The sequence below is a fragment of the Patagioenas fasciata genome, chromosome 4 (genome assembly GCF_037038585.1).
Source record: "Patagioenas fasciata isolate bPatFas1 chromosome 4, bPatFas1.hap1, whole genome shotgun sequence".
Classification (NCBI taxonomy): domain Eukaryota; kingdom Metazoa; phylum Chordata; class Aves; order Columbiformes; family Columbidae; genus Patagioenas; species Patagioenas fasciata.
The window spans coordinates 78,222,413-78,244,909 of record NC_092523.1 but is presented as its reverse complement, the minus strand read 5'-3'; the positions used below and the strand labels follow the sequence as shown (position 1 = coordinate 78,244,909).

Sequence of the window (22,497 nt, the reverse complement as noted above, 5' to 3'; positions counted from 1 at the left end):
TTTTTTTGAGCTATATGAAGGCTATCTGAAGTTATACAATACCTGCTGTCACTCGTCTTCCCCAGGACTCTTTTGGACAGCCAAGGACACATAGGCAGCCCCACTCACCTGTCCAGTTTGAGTTTGTGGGCCAGCATCCTCCAGTCATGGCCCCTGGTCTGGGGGGCGTCCAGGCTGCTGCAAAGCTTCTGCCTGATGGGGAGGGGGATGCTGAAAGCGCTGGGCCCTACTATGGTGGTGACGGTGTCTGCGGAGTCCATGGGAGGGTAATCGATGCCAGTAGGTTCCTGAGGTTGGAAAGGAAGAAAAACAAACAAACAATAAATTAAACAAACAACCGACACTGACAAAACCCCAAACAAACAAAACCAGCAGTTTTGTTACTGAGTGCAGGGACGACTGTAGATGTCTGCACTCTGAGAATCAGTGCTTTTATTTGCATTAGAGGGGAGCAGCCCTCTGCTAATCAAGCTGAAAAAGAGGAATATTTCTAAACAACTCCAAGTAGACAGCAGAGTTTGGTAGTTTTTGAGGCTGAAGACTACTAAGGCTGGACACATTGAGCCCAGCCTAATTAATCACTTAGTGGAATGATGAAAGATTAGGCAGTTTGACACGTGTTAGAGCAAATTGGTACTACTAGGGCAGAACTGAGCTTTCCCAACTTGCCCAGCAGGAGCCCCTTCCCCACAGCCCCCTCAAGCCCCCTATGTAAAATAGAGCCAGCACCAGGCTCATACCACTGATATCACTCTGGAAGCACCTGTACTCTCCAAATTAAACCTCTTTTGCCTCCGCTTTTGATCCACACCTTAATTTTTTTTGCATTGCAGGCAGATACCCCCCCAGGGCTGCTGCAGAAGGACCCATGGCCGTGCTCTGGGGCTCTTTTGGGTGAGGACCGACAGCAGGAGATAAAAAGAGGGCTTCAAAAACAAACAGTGGGAGACCTTTACCACACTCTTCCTCTTGCCTCACAAATGCGCACGTTTGGCACTCACTGCATTTGTGTTTTTTGAAGTCCCGGGGAAGACACTGTATAAACCCAGAATAAGGCAGTTTAATCTGCAGCAGTTTTACATCCTTTACAGGGGACAAAAAAGAAAGCCCATAAAGGGAGGATGCAGGAAACTCTCTTGTTGTGTTTTTACCACAGGGTGACTGAGGCAGAGGGGCAGATCCAGCAACGAAGAGTTTAAGTTTGGTGGTATTTTGCGTAACAAAGTTGACACAACCCTGTGTACCAGCCCTTAGCAGTCCAAGGTCCTCCTGCCCCTCATTTGGGCTCAGAAACTTATCAACCAGGAGGAGCAATTTTGCAGCAGACAACCTTGATAACTGTGGTATTATTCCCTCTTTCTATTCATCCCTGATGGATGGGATCACAACACAAGACAAGAATATTATCCTGTTTTCTCTGAATCCATTACCAGGCCCTATTACACACAAGCAGCTGAAGATGATTATAGTGTATACTTGCATTTCATTAAAGTTACTCTCAGTTCTTTCTCTTCTCTGAGAGGTTAAATTAGAGATTACCTCAATGCAGCACTTATTACAATAATTGTTTATGATACTTGTTTTACCATCTGTCTTTAATGCTGTGTAGTCCCCAGCTGAATATGTAACTTTACACCCGATAACCAAGCAGATGTTATGGGTAATGGTGCAAACCATCAGGGCTTTACAGCGCAAGTAACTTCTGCCTGTGGTTTCCCAGCTCTTCCCCTTCCCCAGCAGTGATTGCTGCCTGAGAGCCTGCTCTTCACAGCTGCTCAATGTACCAGGCACAAAAGCCACCAGCACATTCACTGAAGTCAATGCCACTTCACACCTAAACATGTCGCTGGGTCTCAGCCCTAAGCTTGACTGCCCCAAGGAGTGAAAATTCTTTAGGTGCTGCGTAGCATGAGCAAAGATGTTCTGAAACTTATGATCATTTTTCTACTGGAAAATGTCAACCATCAAAAGAAAAAAAATGTCAAATGTAATAGTCAGGATTTGTAGCAGTAGCAAAATCTGAGGAGAAAAAACTGTTGCAGCTAGAACATCTGATATTCCCTCCTGTACAGCAGTTATTACATGGAATGAGTGAAGTGGCTCATGCAAACATATGGGGATGACATTTTTCTCTTCTCTTTCCACCCTCTCCAGGGAAATGTTTGGCCTGATGGCCTTGTGGACTTCCAGGAAACAGGACCATGGAGTGCTTTGCGAAATGCATTAGGGACTGGTAGGCAAAGAGCTCCTCCACATAGACACAAGAAGGTGGGACTTGAAGGGAGACAACAGCTGCCCTTCACCCCCCCTTGAAGGGGGGATGCTCCCTTAGAGATGGGAGAAACTAAGGGAAAATGCAACAGGAGATACAAAGCAACAACTTAATCCATCTCTTTTGTCCATCCCAGTGGTCAGGAGGAAAATGGGAAGCACTAAGCAGATAGCAATGGGAAAGGATACACCTCCTCAGCCCTGCCATATTTCTGCGGTCAGCTAGATACATGAACTGATGTCATTTACCTCTGAGACAGAGCAGTTGAGCTGGAAGATCTGCCCTTCTCCTTCGACCTGCCGCACGCAGAGTTTGCACACCAGCTCCAGGGTATTCAGGCTGAACCTTTCCAGCGTGAAGGTGCAGTGTAGGTTCCTCTGACATCCACTCCAGATGTGGTAAAAGGGAATCTCCTGCCAGAGAAAAAATAGTATAGTGAGGGAGGAATGGGAGGGAGGGAGGGATGCAGGACCAGGGTGTGGATGCTGACCTCAGACTGTGAGCTCTGTGCTACTGTCACTGAAGATGGTCCTGGGAATAAAGGTCCATGGCACTTTGGCCTGGCACTGGGTGTTTTTTAAACACCTCTGTGTTAAACCTCACTGCTCGGATCCAATGTGAATGGTTTGTGCTGCTCACCTGGTATTTAGCCAGCAGTTTGCTCTTCCAGAGAGAGTGGGCAATGTCATGAATGGACAGGCGGAGATTATGGGTGCTTCCCTTAAAATGCAAAGCTTTGGGTTCCTCCAAAAGCTGCCCGCCCATCTGCCGCTCCAGCTGGAGGACCTCCTGAAGGGTGGTGAGAACAAGAAGAAAGCAGTTAGGTTTCATCGAGACAGCACACTGGTCTTCTGAGTCCTCAAGACTGACTGCTGTAGATACTGTAACTTGTATAATACAGGAAAAAAAAATGCAGAGGTATTGTACAGAATTGTGAACTGGAATTGGACTTGTGGATCTGAGCATAAGCTCGTTGCCGCCATCATACAGCAGCAGCCCAGCAGGGATGCAGGCAGCCGTGTCTCCTTTGGGAGACACAGTGTTATCTAACACATCCTATAAGCAGGAAGCTTAATTGCATGCAATTATATTGAATGCAAAGACTTTGTGAAAAGACGCTGTTTGAATACTGAAATACATCAGTCTTCTCTGTCATTCACCAAACTGGACACCTAATGGTAGCTTTATTATTTTGCTTTTGGAAGCTCTTATTTGCGTAGGTCCTGCTGATATGGGACCTGTGCATACTGTTGGTCCTTCAGCTTGCAGTCTCCCAGCAAACTGCTCCATGACAGAATAGTACAGGAAAGAGCAGATGTCTACTGAGACTGTCATGCAGAATGGTATCAAAACAAGAGCCAGACATTGTGATGGAGCATTTGGTAGCTATGAATACATACATTCAGGGTTACTGAAATACTGATCTTGTAATTAAAAGCTAGTAAGCCGAGAGTCTTGGCATTTTCTACAGTTAAAAATAAATATATGCGTATAACTATTGAGACCACAGTGGATTGTTTCCTACAAACAGTCTAATTGTAGTCCACATGGAAGAAGTAAGTACAAAGGCACCTACATGAGCCACATTAGAAACCACCACAGCCAAACTCAGTCATATTTAATTAGAAGAGCCAACCAAGCATCTGGTCTAAAGTGGTCAAAGCAAATCATGCACGGAGCGAGCACACTCAAGGAGTACATGGGCACGCAAAACCAGGATGCTACTTCAGGCCAAGTAGAGAAGCCTCTGTTTCATCTAAGCACAACACAAGCTGCTCTTGATCCAGTTCAGGATCTGGTTAACATACAAGAAAAGCCACTGTCCCTGGTGAGCCGCACGCCTAGCAGATACTGAAACTAAAATGATGTTAGTTTATCAGCCATTAGAGGAAAAGAAACAAAATCAAGAAACCTTTTAGATTAAGGTTATGCCAATGAATCAGTTCCAGCTTTTTTCCAGTGCCTCCTAATTACCTCATCAAGATGTCTAAAGAGCAATCAATAGTAATTATCTGATTACTATAGATCTTCATTACGTCCAAATCACCTCCCTGGAAGAAGACAACTCATGGCACAGTGTGGATTAATTGCAGATGCCACCTCTAAGACATGTGGGATGTGGGACCCAAACGGCTGCTCCTTCTCTACCCCAGCAGCACCAGCTCCAGGAGCTGCACTACTGTGGGCAAAAACATCATAGTGTGATGCTGCACCATCCCACCCACCAGATCTGCGTGTCTAGTTCCAATATCCCACTTTCAGTAACCCCTCTACATACTCCAACCTAAGGACACTGAGCAGCTTGTGCTTCTCCCATGCCACTCAGCTAATTAATTCAAATTAATTTGGAAACACAATTTGCATAGCCCTTCAAATCTGTAGGCTGGCTGTAACTATAAGGTATTTTTTCGAGCAGTGCTTATCCCTCTGTCTGGCACCTCTATGCCCCCCTGAGCCGACGTCTGAGCTGCACGTTGCTTGCCCCATGCTGAGGTGACTCTGGCCACCTTCCCCATCACCTCTCCTGTGAGCTGGGACTTACACCCTTATGCTTTCCCTAGGAGAGGAAGCTGTGTAAGACATGGTTCTATCAGCAACACCACCAGGACACTGCAACCTGTATTTGGAAAAGGCTTCCTCATTAACAGGGCACAAGCAAGCAACAGCTTTTAGTCTAAGCTGTTGCCTTTCTTCATTAGAGGGTAAAGTATGCATGAAATAACCAAGGACAGTTTCTGCAGAGCACAAGGTGGGTTGGGGGATGCCACTCTGCTACACCCAGAAATAATTCCCTTGCCCCCAGTGTGGGGGGCAGCTGTTTCTGCACACCTGGCTGCTCAGCACCTGTCCCCCGCCCCCTGCCACACACAGCTCACATACCTCCATCTCAAAGCCATACGTGAATAAATAGATGAAAACAGCTGGAATTCTTTATAGTTATTGTATTTTTCTAACAGTTTTGGCATTCCCCTCAAAGTGCAAAAATCAGCTTTTAAAAAGGAGGCCAGTGCTTGAGTTCACAGCTACCCTTGCTCTTCCCCAAAAAGCTCTTTTGTGAGCATCCCATCCAGGCAGCTCAGGATGCTGTGGGACAGAGGATGCTGTGTGTGTCATCAGTGCAGAGCCCCCAGGAACCCTGCCAAGCTTTTCCCACAATAACCAAGCTCTTATTGATGACAAGTCCTTACAAGGCTCTTCCAAACCTCAGACATCCCAATGTGGGAGCATCTCCTACTGCTCTTCCATCCCCTTGCTGTGCCTTGCCCAGGGCAGCCAGCCCCAAGGCACCAAGATGTTGCAGCCTACAACCTTCCCTCCCTCTCCAAATCATTGTCACACACTCACTGGTCTGGCCCCATCAGCGACCTCCTCTCAGCACAGCTGGGGCTGCTGTGGTTCCAGCTGTTGTGAAAACACGTGGTAAACACCCCAACCTCACTTTTTTTTTTCTATCTGAATAGCTGTATTTTGAGTCTACACAACACTTTTTCACAGGTCTGGTTTGTGCACACTGATCCATGCTCAATCCTTTCATCTACAGCTACTTTACTATTATAGGTTCAGCTTTCTGAAACCTTCTTTTCTCCCACACTTTTCATTCCCAGAAAAATGCAATTGACACATGCATAAGAGTTTGTGGCCAGCAAGTATGTGTCCTTGTCCTCCTGTAAGCCACCAGTTAGCTGGCCCTTGAGACCCCTGGGTGGCTTTCCAGTCTTGGGGTAGATGTGCCGAAAAGAAGAAAATTAAAATGCATGTACTTTGCTGTAATAAAGCAATAGGTATGAGTGGGATGGTGTCAGCCTGACCCTTCTCACCTTTCCTCCCCAAATTACAAGCTCACTTTGGGGTCTGCCTGCAGCAGAAACCGAGGGACTGTCCTGCTCCCCTCCCAAACACTGGCTGCAGCTTCTCAGATGCAAGGTGGTCCCTCCGTGTTGCTCAGCGCCTCTCCTGAGCCCTCTGCTATCACACCGAATCAGATTAACTTTATCTCGCAATGCTCCCTGCAGTCTATTAGAAACAAACCAACAGCTCCTGAGTAACACCTAATTGGATTCCCCCAGCTCTGAGTGCATTAGCTGCCTGTCCAAGGCCCTTCCAGCTCACTTATTATTACCTTAGGCCTTGACGAACCTGTAGAAAATCGTATTACCGCAGCACAGGCATAAAACCATCAGGACTTTTGAAGCTTGATTGCTGCAAAACATCCTTTCCACTTTATTTATATATTTATTTAAAGAGGGAAAAACAAAAGGGAAATCAGACCAGGGAAAAGAATTGTTTCTAAAATCCTGGTAAGACCAACACACTGACAGAAGCCCCGTACATAAAAAGCCATGGTGCAGTCACGATATGTCTGCTTGCACTCTTACACTTTACTGCCTTTCTTATATAGAGTGATGGGAGTCCCTGCTTTGAAAAACACAAACATTTCCCAGCCAGTGTCTGTGGGCTTTAATCCCAATAGTTCCCATGTGGAGCTGAGGAAACAAAAGCATATACAGCAGCAGGATGACTCTGCATAGAGTCAGGCTTTGAACTCATCTTGCTGCAAAGAGGCGTTTGGGAAGTTGCACTGGCTACAATTGAAGGAAAAAAAAACCCACACCTTTTAATGACCTCCACTATTACATGTACGGTTGGGGCTACATGTTTAATGAGTGCATCTATTATAGATAACATCTGTATAAATACACACATTTATAAAGAGAAATAGGAAGTACAGTTATCTATCTGTCCATCTGTATGTAGTGTGTGTGTTTGTGTGCATGCCAGGATTACACAGTGAGAGAAGATTATATAGTTAGAGAAAGCAACAGCTTTGGTTTATTTTAGTTGCAAATTCCCAACACGAAAAACTGCACATGAAGAGGCATAATAAAGCAGTATGAAAGCAGGCAGTGATTAACAGCCCAGAAGCTTCTTTTGTCATTATCAACTATTTACAAAGAGGCATTTATATGTTTCCCCATCTCTGGGGAGCTGGCACTTAGCATTAAAAATACATGAATAATGAATGAAGCCCTGTGCACCTTATGGCCTTTTAATAATGTAAAAATCTTAGGTTTCAAGATATGATACAGGTAAACAAAGGAAAAAAAAGACTGGTGGGTGGAAAACAGTGTGACACCCCTATGCAAAGAACAACTTACAGTGTGTGGGGTTAAACTGTAATGCAGTGGCTTGCTGTCAAGCTCTTCTAATCAGAAAAATAACCAAGGAAACAGAAATACACACAGCTGAAGGTCTATACTCACTGCTATGACCACAGCCCTATGAGAGCTAGAAAGGGATAGTGAGCAAGAGAGCAACAAGCACCTTAAGGGCGTCCTGCGTGTCGTCGAGGCAGTAGACGCGGATGCTGTACTCCAGCGAAGAGCAGGACAGCGGTCCAAAGATGGCCAATTTGAGACGTTTGGCTGCTGCTTTGGTGATGGACTGTCCCACCAAAGCATATGTGCTGAGGGTTTCTGTCAGGATATGGCAGGCCTCCGAGTCCAGCTGGATGTAGCATGGAGTGGTGAAGTTCTCCTCCCCGACCACCACCACATCCTAAGGCAGAAAGAGGCCAAGTTAGAGCTTCTGACCCCTCCAAGCTGTTCTCCTTTGAGACAGAAATACCCCTTTCAAGCCTGCATGATGCACAAAGTCCTTGCTCTTTGCATCTTAGATTAATCAAGACTTTAAATTCCTGTTTCCAGGGAAGGGATGATTTCTCTGGGGTGCTGGTGGTGATGATGGTGGCAGAAATATCCTCCTGTCCTCCCTCCCCTAGGACTTGTAACTCTTTCCTCGGGGTCCTGCAACAACTTTTAAAGGCCTGGGTAGAGTTAGGCAAATAACAAAAATAACACCAATACTTAACTGAAAAAGCTATTGCAGATTAATAATTTGGTGACCACAATCAAACAGCAGTGATCAAAAGTGTGTTGAAAAAATCACAGCCCTTCACTTCCTAGGCATGACAATAAGGAGTTACAAAAAAAAAAGGAAGGGAAGTAACCTCTGCAATAGCCAAAGGCCACATCTACATGAAATATTTCCTGCTGCTTCATTGGAATAATCCTCCGTGACTAGACTGCAGGGTGAAGAAAAAAATACCTACAGGCTCAACACAAACAACCTCCTCACCCTGTGCGTGAAGGAAAACAGCTCCCCTGCTAATTTCTCCATTCAACTCTGTGTGTAGTAACCTGCACACAACGCAAGGTGCTTTGAATGATTTTGAGAGAGAGAAGAAACGAAAAGGCAGGAGTGGATGATGGCCGCCTCTTGCAAAGCCACATGATGCTCAGCACAACTCATCTGTTTCACCCCCCACTGCCTGCAGGTCTGCGGCACAACTTACGCATCTGGCAGCTGAGCAGTGCGTGCTCAACTGAATTTCGGCATCATTTTTGCACCTCTACAGCCACACCAGCAACTGGTGCTGGCCCTGAGCGATGCTGCAGGGGTGCACATGTATGTGTGTGCATGCACATGGCAGGCTCAGCTTGGAGGAGATGCTCCAGAATTGAGTGGAGGAAGGAGATCGCTGTGTGATGGCCAAGGACCTGGTGGGTACCGGCAGCAGCGTGTGCACAGCTGGTGAAGCAACTGCTCTGTCAAGGACAGGAGGAGGACGGGAGAGAAAATGAAGAGGTGCCATAATGCACAGACACAAATAAGGAACATATGTGTGGTGCCAAGAAACAGGCTGGTGGAGTGCAGATTGGTTGGCGAGACAGACCCATGTTCACTGCACGTTTCCTCCCAGCGTGATGAAGAGCCAGCGCCACGGGCAGGGCCTTTTGAAGACAACGCCAGACACTGCACTCTTACTGCTGTCAGCCCAACCGCCTTCAAAAGCCACCCTGCCTTCATTAAATCTACTGGTAGGAGAAAATGCCCTTGCCAAATCAATTATGTGAGATCACACTGATGGCAGCAGGTGCCTAGGAGCTGGACAGGAGGGCTCTACCAGGACAGCCCAACCTTGCCAAAAGCATCACTTTATGCTCCAGTTACAGTGGAAGATCCTTCTGCTACCCTGCCCGGGCACATCCTGCTGTTGTACTATGAGCAAGGAACCACCCCAGGCTCCCACCAGTCCCAAAAATGCTCGTGCAGCTCCCCCGAGTTCACAGGGTGCAGGGCTGGATCCTGGTTGCATGAACTGAATCAAAGTGATGCTCCACCAACAACTTAGGAGGGAAAAAGAAAAGAAAGATAAGGCCTATACATTTTATTAAGCTGACCAATGTCTTAATGCTGAAGCAGGAGATCATTTGCAGCATTATTTTTACTTTCTTGAAAATAGACTATAAACCAGTGGAGTGAAAGCTATTACCCGAAAATATTTTCCTATTTCTAGAATTGAGTCAGAACTTAATTTTAGCAATTTTTTTTTCCATTTTGCATTTTCCTTCTCTCCCCATGACTTCAGCACAACATCCTGCTACCACCAAAAGCTCAACTGCCAAAATCCTGTGGGCAAAAGCTATGTTTCATGGAAAACAGCCAGAACTAGGAGGCACTAAAACTCTCCCAATACAACATCTCTGCATGGGCACCAAGCAGCTTAGACACTTGATGTCAAAGGGTGCTCACTGCAGCCACATTTCTCACACAGAAAACCTGAACTATAGATAATCCTGGTTCAGAAAGGCAGCTGAAGGACTAGCAGAGAGCTCTGCAAGCTGTCAGGACACAGACTGGAGCTCAGGATCCTCACCTCCCATGGTCCCTGGGCAACCTGGTGCTTCAGCTGGATCTGCCAGTCCTCCGTGTTGGGTTCTGCGCAGTGGTGCATGGTTAAAATGACGGGCCGGGTTAGCAGGGCTCCTGGTGGACCACAACTCACCACCGGGGTCAGCAGAGTTTGGTTGTCCTCTACAGGTGGCCTGGTAAGTGAACAAAAAGGTAAATGAGTTGAAAAGGGCAAAAAGGTACATTCACATGTGTCAAAATTTTAAAAACCAAAAACCTTCTCTTAAAAAGGTTGTGCAAGAAAAGAATGGGTGGCGTTTTGTTTGTTTGTTTTTCCCAAATCCCAAAATGTGGGGCTTTTTGCCACCTATCGCTCATTTGTCAAAATGCAGGTTTAGATGACAGCGAATTATGGACCACACTTGCTCAGCACCTTTCACTCTGAAGGATCCTTGCACACCTTATGCAGGGGCTGAATTTTCCTTCCTGCATTTGGCAGCTGTTTAGCAGCATAGAAAAATGAACAGTGGCTCTTGTAAGTGCCACACGTGAGAATTATTTCCTGACTGGACAGAGAAAATTGAAAAACAGAGGAAGAGAATGAACTAACGAGCACATCTGAAACCTTGGGAGTGGTGTAGAGCACATCTGAGATGTGCAGCTTGAGTTCAGAGTCATCACCAAACCCACTGCTGCTCCATTTTACTTAAAAGGCATTCAGATCTACTAGAATGGATATTGCAAATATGTCTGTGGGGAGCAGGTGTCACTGGTGGTGGTGGAGAAAGGACAAAGGGATGGTCAGAAATAATGCAGAAGGAAAAACACGCTTGCAAAGCCCAAGATTTCTGGTGATTACTCGGAACTGTGTAGTTAAAAATACAGATATTGTCCAGCATTCTTGTAGCCAGTCACTAGGAATGGTAGATATGAGAAATAATATAAATATATAGGATACGTTGCATACGGTGTAGCTTGTAAATGACAGTGTGTGTGTGAGCATGAGTAAGTTATCTCAGACCAACTGCCGAGGAGCTTGAAAACAGAGGAAGCGTGAGTGGCTTTGACTATCCCGACATCTGATGTGTGACAAATACAGCTGAATGTGCCTCATCAGCCACCTCCCTAAATAATACATAGGACAAACTCATAACCCAGAAACCAGCAAGCAGGGGATGAAAAGTGTTGAGTGAAATCTGTGCTTAACCTCCAGATTTGCCCGCAGGACCTCTCATCTTCCACTCCATCTAAAGGTTCAGTTCCGTGTTGCATTTGCAAATACTTGTATTTATAACTAGATTGGTTTTAATGGAATTAGTTGAAACAACATTAAATACTGCTTAAGTCTTTGCCTTAACCAAAAGAAAGAGGAAAAAAAAAATTGCTGTAAACTCAGATAAAATTTTCAATGAGGCAAAACTGGGACAGAAGTTGTTTTGATATCCAATTTATTGCACCTATGCTGGCTACTGCAAAGATTTATCCACAGGCAAATCCTAATTCTCCCTGAATAATCCATTAATTCTGCGGAAAATGTTAGGAAAACTTCTGAGAAATCTTTTTTCAAAGTGGGATGAAGGCACTGTCGATAACTGTCTCTTGTTGCTATAAATGTTGTGGGAGGTTTTGATAACATATAAGGGGAAAAAGGTTCGGCATGGAAAAATTTAAATATATGCAAATAAGTAAATCCAGATGATATGCATCTGTGGAAATTAACTGATGAGTTTACTACATAACTTAACAATTGTTTCTGAAAAGTCATGGACTGGAAACATACAACTGCGATAGCTGCCTTACAAAAAAGATGTAAAATATAACAATCTGGACAGCTATCGTGTTGTGCCAGCTATTTTAGCCTAACAAACAGTACAGATAGAGCAGATAGAGTAGAGCTGGTTTTTAATGGTCTTCTGCCTTGTGCATTAATGGTTATTTGAACACTCTACCCTAGTCTAACCCAGGAAATTTCAAAAAAGAGAATGTCTTATCAGAAAGATCTTTCAAAATTACAATATTTGTCTGAAAAACTACACATATCTCAAGCTATAGACTCAATCATCTAGGTAGCTCAACTTCATCTAAAAGATTACTGACCTGTGAAGAAGGAAGGAAGGAAAATGAATACAAGTTCTCACAAATTTTTGGACTGAATTACAAAACCATAAGTCAAAAAGAAATCAGGAGGGAATATATAATGATTTCCATTTAAAAAAAAAATAATCATATGGTGTCTTTTAGGTGAAAAATGAATTAAAATCAACAAGAATCTGAGCACTGATGCGTGCAATTAAAAAAGGCAAGAGGTCATTAAAATAATATGGTACTGATAAATCATACAGTCTAAAGTTGTCTCAAAATAAAATGAAGTTTAGTCACTGCTCCGTGACAAGATTTTGTTAGCTGTTAAATTTTAGGACTCTGATGGAGGGCATGATTCTCTGCTGCAATATTTTATATCCAGTTAGCAAAAGTAGAAAGGATGATGCAGAACACAAAGTCGGGAGATGCTCCAGACTGCACAGTCAGCGAGTGAGATGGGAAGTGGATACAAGCATACAAAATACGTGTAAAAAATAGCAAGGCTTAGTATTTTTCCTCCCAAGTGGGTAAACAGCATCTTCATTGTCATATTTATGAGATTTATTGCCAAGTGGATGAGGCATCACTGATATAATTTATGATACAGACTGATGGGTGAAGAGCAGAACAATGGGCCAGTTGTGAGGGTGGTTGACTTTGCAGTCCCTGGTTGCCAACCAGACACACATCTGAGCTTGGTACCCCAAAGTTATTGAACAGTGCCCATCCCAGCTACTCTACACCATGCACCCCATGCAGATAAGCCTTTAAAAATTGAGATATAACAAGTTGCAGAGGTGAAATAGGCGAAATCCCAGGTCTGTTGAAGTCAAGGCTGGATTTCTCTCTGACTACTGTGAGGTCAGGATTTCTACTCACAGTGTGGCAGGCAATGTAAATAGCAACACAATCATTAAGCTTACAGATAACAATAAATAAGAAATTACTGCAAGTAACAGTGAGAGCCAGAAAATAATGCAACTGATCCAGAGATGGTAAAAATATGCGCAGAAAATAAAATCCTATTAATTGCATGTCAGCTCACTCTTCTGGAGCAAAATAAGTTCCAAACATAGTTATTTAGTAGCAAAGAAAAGCAATAAAAGTGAAAAAAGATCTCAGGTGAGCTTCCTGCAACACAGTAGGTGTCAACTTGTAATGAGACACAGAGGCAAAAAGCAAATCTGCTTTCTGGGGCTGTATGGGACAAGGCATGTCAGAGTATGCTGAGCTGATATTCCCTTTCCTATCCAGCTCTAAGGTGACTGCAGGCAGCAGGGTGTTTAGGGATCACAGTGAGATCTTGGAAATAAATGCCTAAAATCTGGAGGAATGAGGCTGAGCCACATAGTGACACATACAGCAGAGAGGTACCCAGTGACATCCGACAGAAAAAAAGGAACAAAAGTGTCTTGACAGATTTTTTCTTATTTCTCGCTGTTTCTAATTTCCATTTTAGAACAAAAGGATTATGCCTTACTATAGATAATGAGAACAGAAACAGATGCGGTAGACAAGATATATTGTACAAGAGATATTAATCTTTCTGCTTCAAGGCATAAACTCAACACTAATTGATGGAATTAGTAAACAACAAATTCCCCTGAAGACAAGTTATTGTGTAGTCATTCATTACAAGCAATTTTCTTCCTTCTCCTGAAGCAGGTGATGCAGCAAAGCCAGGATCCTTGCCTAGATGAGCACTCGTTGTGATCAAGCATTGCAATTTCTGTGTCACAGATTGCAGGAGATCCAGCACAGATACAGACACAGGAGAGTATATAGAGCGAGGGAGTTATCTCCTCTAAACCAGAAAAATCTATGAGCAGACATTTTCCAAACTGTGGGTCAGATATTGTCCCATCCTGCACCACTTATCAACAACAGTCAACTTTTATTTGAAAGAAAACAAACTTTTAGTCACTATATCTGGTCCCTTCACAATCAAATTTGTGTTTTTATTGGGATTACTCATTCGAAACTGTCTCCCTGTAATAAGCCAGACCATGTTAATTAAGATAGCTGTCAGACAGCAGATGTGAACACAACTAGAGAAATCCGTGCTCCTCACTACGCCTACATTGCGCTCCCTGGCACCATGCGGAGATGTTACCGGCAATCACAGCAGCTCAGGAAGGACAGGACGGAGCAGGGAGAGAGGAATGGCCAACTCATAGCAACAGATGGCAACCCTTCTACACAGCTTAGCCAGCAGTCAGAGAAAAGACATTTATTTCTCTTTTTATTGCTGTGGCTTTATTTTTTAATATGTGTTCCTTCTTAAGTTTTGAACTTAAGATTGTTCACTGACCCTGACTCTTCTTCCAGTCTATCTTTAGAAGGAAAGTGATCTGAAAACTCTTCTTCCCCTTTGGCTTATGCTCTGGTCTTTTTTATTTTGAATTTTTCAATTACAGTGATTGACACTTCACGAAATTGTCTTCCAGAGTTGTAAAGTAATTTTGTTTATGCAACTGAGAAATAGAAGGAAGGTGGAGAAATGAGATGCAGAAGACTTTGATTTCTTTTATTTCACATCACTGAGCTTAGCATTTACCAGCGAAAAAGTCAACCTTGCTCCTTGGATCAAACTCATTGATCAGTTGCATTATTTTAAAATGAAGTCTATATATACACTATAAAGCCACTGATCCAAATCCCTACAGGGCTGACTCAACCTTTCTCTCTTTTAAGATAGTTAATTTGGAAGTTACACAATTTATGTGTGTCTTCCATCAAGATCTTAGGGAGTGCTGCTTGCTCCACTCTTCAGGGCTGTCACATTTTGTGGGCATGGCAACATCCATTCTCATTTGCATCATCTCCTGTGTGATGGATTATACAGGAGCGTCCTTCACTGTGCCATATTTAGTGCAGTTCTTGCCTCTGATCAGCATATGCAAGAGTAGTTCCACCTTAAAGCTGTGCAAGCTTGGCAGGGGTTCACGTGGGAACACGGGAACTGCCATACAAGATCAAACCAGTGGTCCATCAAGGCCCAGACCCTGTCTAGCACTGACCAGTGCCAGATGTTCCAAAGGAATTAGCTCCACTAATTTAGCTCACAGCTAAATCTGGTTTTTAACCCGAGGCAGCCAAGAAAATCCTGAAGGTTGGAGGTTTATACTCATGCTATTTAATCCTTAGCCATGCAAGACTTAGGCTCTCTTAGATGCTCATGGGAACAGGCTCTTGCCAGTTACTGGTCAAAGCAATGTGTTTATTTTATAGGTGAAACCACAACTCAAGAAGGGGTCTTCTTGCAGATCCCAAAGTTGGTGGCACTTCCCCAGACTAAGGGAAAGAGCATCTGACCACCACTGAAAAAGCCAATGAGCTTCAAGACAGAAACCTGTCTGATAGCTGCGAAATATTCTCATAGACTTCTCATTTTTTTTTAGTTAAATATATATACGTATACACACATATACAAGAGCGCATACATATACACAGATATCTTTTTCCCCACTGTAACCACTACATAAAGCACACGGACCTTTCTATGAGGTCAACACACCGGCCAGGGATCAGAGCCTGGTAGTTCTTGCCATCTATTCTGCCCCAAATGACAGGCAGGATGAGGATTAGGTCACAGGAGCAGGAAAAACAGTCTACTGGAATATTAGTCTAGGAAAAGAGAAAACCCATCGTGCCACAAGCACGCTAACACACTTAGAGAAAACAACGGCCTCCAAGTGACGTTTATTGCAAGCTATCAGAACTCCATTTCATCACAGAAGGATAATGTTTCTAGGGTGACCCTCCCGCTCTCAGATGCTTTGATGGATATCAAATGGAATAGAGTATCTCAGAAAGCTCTCCTAACCAATCTGCAAGCAACACAAAGAGTGATATTACTGGGTTATGAAGCCTCTCAAATGTCTATACTACAGGTTTCAGAGACTAACTGGGGAAATGTCTTAGGAAAACAAAGGAAGGAAAAGGGGAATTTGCATAGGTAACAGATTTCTTGTTTCAGCTTGACTGTTCACAAGTCGTTCCATATTTCTCCAGAGAAAGTGTGAGCTATATCTTAAGTTGCTGGAGATATGTGAGCTGTGATGGTACCCTCCTCTGTTGCTGCACTGGTTCTATTTAGGACAGTGCTATGGGGACCACATTCTCGCCTCAGTGGTGGTTATATACCACAAAAAAGAGCCTGCCTTCATTTCTGATTATAACACCCGTTTTATAGCTTCATATATATGCCCCCTTCCAAACTACATCAATACATGACAGGACTTCTCAACCCATACACATTTACACAGTGTTCATGAAAACAAATATAGGGTCTCACAGGGTTTATTGAACACACTCCAGTTACCACTTGGCCACAAAAGCAAATGTCTGCAGATAGTCCTTGTTGCGGACTGTCACTCTCTGCTGGAGTGCTCTAAGAGTGCCGCAGCGGATTTATAAAATGACTGTGCTGCACACTAACTTGTGCTACCCATATGACTCCAATTATGTGAAGCAACACCTGTGGCCTATGCAGTCAAAAAAAAGAGGCTTTAACCGAGCTGTAGCTCTGCTACAGCAAGTGAAGTGGCTGGTAACACACAGGACACCAATACAGCTGGAGAACCCACCCTCTTCTGCTCCTGAGCATCTGGGGAAAAGGAACAGGTAACACTGGAGGACAATATAGTCCTGTTATTAAGCCCTTTATGGTGACTCTTCATTTCCAAGTGATCTAGACAAGAGGAGGTTGTAGTATGGAGGGTATTGGTCTCTTCTCCCAAGCAGCAAGTGATGGGACAAGAGGAAATGGCCTCAAGTTGTGCCAGGGTGGGTTTAGATTGGATATTAGGAAAAAAATCCTTCACAGAAAGGGTTGTCAGGCATTGGAACAGGCTGCCCAGGGCAATGATGGAGTCACCATCTGTGGAGGGGTTTAAAAGGCACAGCCTGCAACCACCACCATGACAGAACAAGCCCTGTTGCCCCATGGCCAAGGCAGCCTGCTCTCTGCTCTCCTCCTAGGGAAAGAAATCACTGCTCAAAGTCTTCATTGCAAGTGAAGATTCACACCTTTCCCTTCACTTCTGTGAGTACTTCAGCACACTTTGGTACAGCACAGATCCAAGCATGCTTCTCCCAACACAGGTTAACCCACCCTTTTATTCCCCGTGTGATCTGCGGAGTAACAGCTCTCTCAAAGCACACAGAGGAAGCTTTGTGACCCTTGAAGAGCATAAATCAGACCAGCATGTGACATAGGTTGTCCACAGCTGCATGAATAAGGAGGCAGGGATTCCCTCCATAACTGTCTGAAAAGAAAATAATTACACATATAACTCCTAATAGGTATGATTTTTTTTTTTTTTTTAAATAATTAGATATTTTAAAAAAGGGAGATGTGGAGACAAGTTGAGCAACAGGGGATTTTATCTTTTTTTCGTTCTGCAGGAAAGAGTTCTTTTGCAATGCTGTTTTTAAGTGTCTTTAAAACACAGCCAAAAGTAGCAGGAATACAATCAATACTACGTATGAACAGAGACAATTTTTCTGTAGCTGTAATTAGCTATTTCAGAGAGCAGGCAATGAATAATGCATGCAAAAGGGGGGGTGGAGGGCTTCCTTATTTTTTCTTTAAGCAGATTGTTTTAGCATGGGTGAAAGACCACCAAACTAAAGAATAGTGTTCAATATCACACAGTGTATAAACAGCTGTGGCTTAGCACATAATAAAACCCATTAAGGGGCTGAGCCAAAAAATGTGTCTAGCTATGAGGGGAGAGAGGCAAAGTACCATATAATGGTTGCTTAGATTCACATTTGCCATTCAGCCTTTGTGCGTGAGTCCGTTCTGCAGACTAAGATCTCGCCTTTCTCTTCATTAGGTTTTCCTAAACTGCTTCAAGCGGTATCTTAGCCTTTTCAGAAACTATTTTTTAATGCCAAGGCTGCCAGATCACTGAGTAGACATTAAGATCGAGAATATGAATTTGCCACACACGCAGATAACATGCGAGAACAACAGGGATCATCCCAACATTGGCTCCTGGTGACCCTTGGTGTGCTGTGCCTGGGGCTAAGTGAGACTACTCCTTGCTTATTATTACCTGGGAGCAAGGAAGGGTGAAGGACACCAAAAGCTTTGGCTCCATTCTCTTCACTGCGTGAACTAACCAAGCCCATGAAGGGTAAAACAAAATTCACCTTCTTTATAATAGAAGAGGAGATTTTCTGAGCAGGTACTCACACACCTGTCCCTCTGCTGACATAGTTTGTCACTTCGCTCCTCCATTCCCTTCAACACAGCTGGTTTTGCATAAACATATTACCACAGGTCTTTAGTTACTACGTTTTCCCACTCTGTTAACGCACAAGCCAATAAAAGCAGTGTTTTACCTCATGTTCTCCTTCCTGTGAACTGTCACATACATTTCATAGACTCTCCCTTGTGGAACGGCCCCGGCTGGGATCAGCAAGCTTACTCCTGCAGAACAGAAGAGACACAAAAGATAAGATAAAGGAAAAAGAGGTAAGTGAGCCTGTGAAGACAAGTGACAGGAGAGGCAAAAGATGAAGCCTGCAATGGCAGATTTTCACCCAACCTCACCAGTAGACTCTACATGACCTTAGCAACTCATGAGAAAATATTATTTACTGCAACCCTGGTGTCTCCAGTGATCGGCTGGTCTCTGTTTTTCATCCTCTGGTGCATCAGCACTGAAATACAGGAGTGGAGAAGACTTTTTTCCTCCCTTTCATTTTATTTAAAGAGCAGACAGATGGTTATGCTGCTGCTTACCTTGTAAAACGATGGAGAAATGAACAACTCTGACTAAAATTTCCAGCAGCTGTAATGGGACATCTCTCCCTAGGCAATTCTTACTTAATTACAAACAGGAAAGAAAGGCAGTGGAGCACTGTCCCAGCAAGCAACAAGAACTAGTTGTTTTCCGAAAGATGGCTTCTGCAAGTGGCGTCCTGTCTTTTTATGCATTCAGCTTCTAATTAGACTACTGGGGAGACAAAATAGGGTATTTTGAATGTGCCTAGTCCTTTAAAGTGGCTCAAAATTCGGGTATCTAACCTTGAAAAAAATGTGGGCAAACATGCTTCTTGCCTCTTTCAGTTTGCAAAACACTGTTCTTCCATTACTGCCATTTCAGAAACGTCCTGTTGTTACATGACAAACAAGGCACACGACCCAGCTATTTCATTCTGCTGGACACGTGTCAGCCAGCTGTCTCTGCAGATGTGGATTAGCTGGGAATCAGTAGCAAGGATTTTAACACAGGTATTACTACATAGCTGACAACAAACCTACACACACTTTATTTACATATATGCATAGGTGCAAGAGAGGCTTTAGGGAAAACTTGCATGATCCTGTCTCTTTATTGCACGTGGTTTGGTTACGCTGGAGATTTCCCATGTGTTGGTGTACAGGGGCTCAGCCCTGTACTAGGAAGGTATTAGGTAGGAAAGCATTTTCCATGAACACCTTCTGGCACTTGTTTCTTTACAGGGTTGCTACAACCTCACTGCTGCACATTCTCAACTGTAAGAGGGCAGGCATCATGTAAATGAATGGCTTTGATCATATTACTAGGAGGATATATACATGGCTAGAAGCACCACGGAGTCATACACAGTAGCAATAAACAAATTAATATATTTTACAACAATTACTTTAATCATTTGAAGGGACTACAGCAATAAATAACCGTTCTTTTTCTTTATAAATTTATATTAATATATGTTCATTACATGTGACTAATAGATTTTGCTGGCGACATGGGCCACCATGGCATGAAAAACCTGGGTATTAACCTTAGCTGCTACTTAGAGAAACATGAAATCCAGTGCTGTATACCATGAATTTTCAACATTACTCAGCAGTCAGCACTAGATTTTTTTAAGTAAGTGTCTTTCACTCAGACTCTTAAATTTAATAGCCTTCTTTGCCCCCTGTTCCACAGTAGCTCAGGGAGCAGGGCTACCACTCATCCATCATTTTTGGCTGCTTCCTGGGCAATGTGGGGCTGTGTCCTGGAAGGATGAAACCCCCTCAATCCTGGGCCATCTAGGCATTTTGCTTTCTCCATAACATGAACAAACAAGAAAAGACCCAGCAAAGGAGCAAGAGACAGGAGTGGGCACCATCTCCTTGGGCAGGGCACTGTGCTGTAAAATAGCCAAAGGGCTGACCACATGATGTGAAGGAGGAAAGCAGAAATTCTGTGAAACCTTGAGCTATTGTATTGGGTAGTTGTGAGCTGCGGTCTCACATGCACTGTGGCCCTACTTGGAGTCAGAGCTCCAGGGAAACCAGGCAGGGGGACTCCTGACTACTGTGTAGCCTTCATACCCCCAGCATCCAACGTTTCATGCATTTGATTTGACCCCACTTCAGATGTCAATATCGCTCTTGATCAGCATGCAAAAGCCACAGGAACATCTAGGTGCTGAACTTCCTCTGAACGTCAATATTTAGGGACCAAACAGCAGTATGACTCTCCTAAAAAAAATACATTTATGAGATCTGAGCTCTCCAAGGCTGCTGGGGGCCCAGCAGTCTGGTCTCCTACCATAGGAGAAAGACTGAGTGGCACTTTGCAATTACATCAAAAGGCACTCGGATGCTCAGCCCCTCTTCTTTCCTAGTTGCTGAAGAAATCAACAACTTATATAACAAGAAAAGAAATATAGAGGAGACACTCTTGGGCCTTATTTTCCTTGGATATGCAATGTGTACAGGAAAAAAAGGCTTCAAAAAAATTAGTATTCTGCTGTCCTACTTCAATACCACACAGTCTGCAATGAACTGGAAGTGGAACAACTGATTTGTTTTTTAATTAATCGGTCTTTTTTATGTGTGATGACAAGATTGAGGCTTTCTGGCTTGGAGTCCCTTTCCTAGAGCTGCATGAAAGGTCAAGGATGCTGAATCACACTTCACACAAGAAAGCTCTGAAGCCTTGCAGGTCTCAGAAATTGGCTAAGAGCCCTGCGATATTTTGTTTAAAAGGTGGCCAGCACTTTGAGAAAAAAATATTTGAAGTACCTTGGTAGACCTGAATGGGGGACAAAAAAACCCCACGTCTGTTTGTTCTAAAGAAAGAAAAGGTAGAGTCCTGGGAGTGACCCTGCTTTTTCCTGCATAAAAGCAAGGTAACTCCACTTAAAACAAGAAAACAATTGCATCTTTAAGCCACCATGTCTGGCACTTACCTGAATTCGGAATTACTAGATGACCTCCTAAGGAGTTGAAGGTCCCAAATGCAGTGCACGAGGGGTCTGTTTGCCGAGCAAGACTCTGGTTCTTCATGTTCAGAGTCTCGTTCTCCAGCAGAGACTGTGTAATCTGGGGGGACAGCTTGGAGGAGAAGTCCGAGAGGTCATCCTGGGGGGTGACTGCACCAGAGGTGTTATAAACCTTGATCTTCAGATTGGGCAGCGGATCCAGGATTGGAGAATTGGTCATTGGGATTTTATCAGAGACGTCGTGCAAGGCATAAACAGGACCCCTGTACATGGCTGCAGCAGAAGTGAGGTCTGGTGGCACTGCCAGGAGGTCTGCATTGGACATGAAAAGGAAGAACCACATTACTACTCTGTTTTGATGACTTCCTTCTGGGTAACAATTTGGGCTTGCATTATTTTGCCTTTTGTACCGTCGGTTAACACATACAAAGTCCTTGCAGACTCACCTCCATCTCCTCTTCTATGCATCTCTCCAGCAAACTCCCAGGGCTTGTCTTGCCCCAGCTGCTACAGAATCTAATTGTCAGACAAAATTACAGTACATCTCTGCTTTTTCACTGGGGCTGCTCTTCCTCGCTCTACCGAGATCTCAAGCATGACATGCTTAGCTTCAGGGCAAGATGTTTTCCTTACTCAGTAGATCTAGTTTTATTAACTAATACCCCCTCCTTAAATACTAAGTGACAATCATTAACCAATTTATCTAATTGGCCTCATGACAGCATTCCTGAAATAAAAGACAGAACAAACCTATGAAGTCATTATGCCAACAACTCCCTGCAGTGGGGCATTAGTACCTGCATCACACTTTTTGGAGATTCACTTTTAAAGTACATCCAGCAAAGATAATGACACTTCTGCTAATCAGTTCTATGACAACTCTCTTATCAACCCAACTCTTGCTTTGATTTATTCTTCTGGCATACGTATTGGGTAAAAAGAACTCTTCAGCCTAAATATGGGTCTTGAAAAAGTCAATATTACCTTTAGAGTGTTTTTTTCTCGCCAAGAAAGTGTGGAAATAATCAAGTTGTTATGTGTCAATGATAAAAATGTTCATTATTTAATGATGTTCTACTGCAACTACTTCTACATTGTCTACTGAAAGTACAGTACTTCTTAAGCTACTATTTATGCCTGTGGAAACAGGGCACAATAAAAAAAGACTATTAGTGAAACAACGGGGATGAAGATGTGATAGAATCACTGTCCTGTAATATCACCCCTATGAT

General features: G+C 43.7%; 1 protein-coding gene across 2 annotated transcripts in view; it reads right to left on the bottom strand.

The window, feature by feature from the left end:
* Window positions 1-22,497, bottom strand: part of UNC5C (unc-5 netrin receptor C) — a 229,656-nt gene that overhangs the window by 6,448 nt on the left and 200,711 nt on the right. For both annotated transcript variants that reach the window (XM_065836227.2, XM_065836228.2), the window contains 7 exons: window positions 21,233-21,577; window positions 18,401-18,488; window positions 9,990-10,158; window positions 7,595-7,828; window positions 2,912-3,061; window positions 2,521-2,685; window positions 109-287 (listed from right to left, as the gene is read on the bottom strand). In XM_065836227.2, the coding sequence (XP_065692299.2) occupies window positions 109-287; window positions 2,521-2,685; window positions 2,912-3,061; window positions 7,595-7,828; window positions 9,990-10,158; window positions 18,401-18,488; window positions 21,233-21,577 (1,330 nt within the window). The remainder of the gene's footprint in view (window positions 1-108; window positions 288-2,520; window positions 2,686-2,911; window positions 3,062-7,594; window positions 7,829-9,989; window positions 10,159-18,400; window positions 18,489-21,232; window positions 21,578-22,497) is intronic.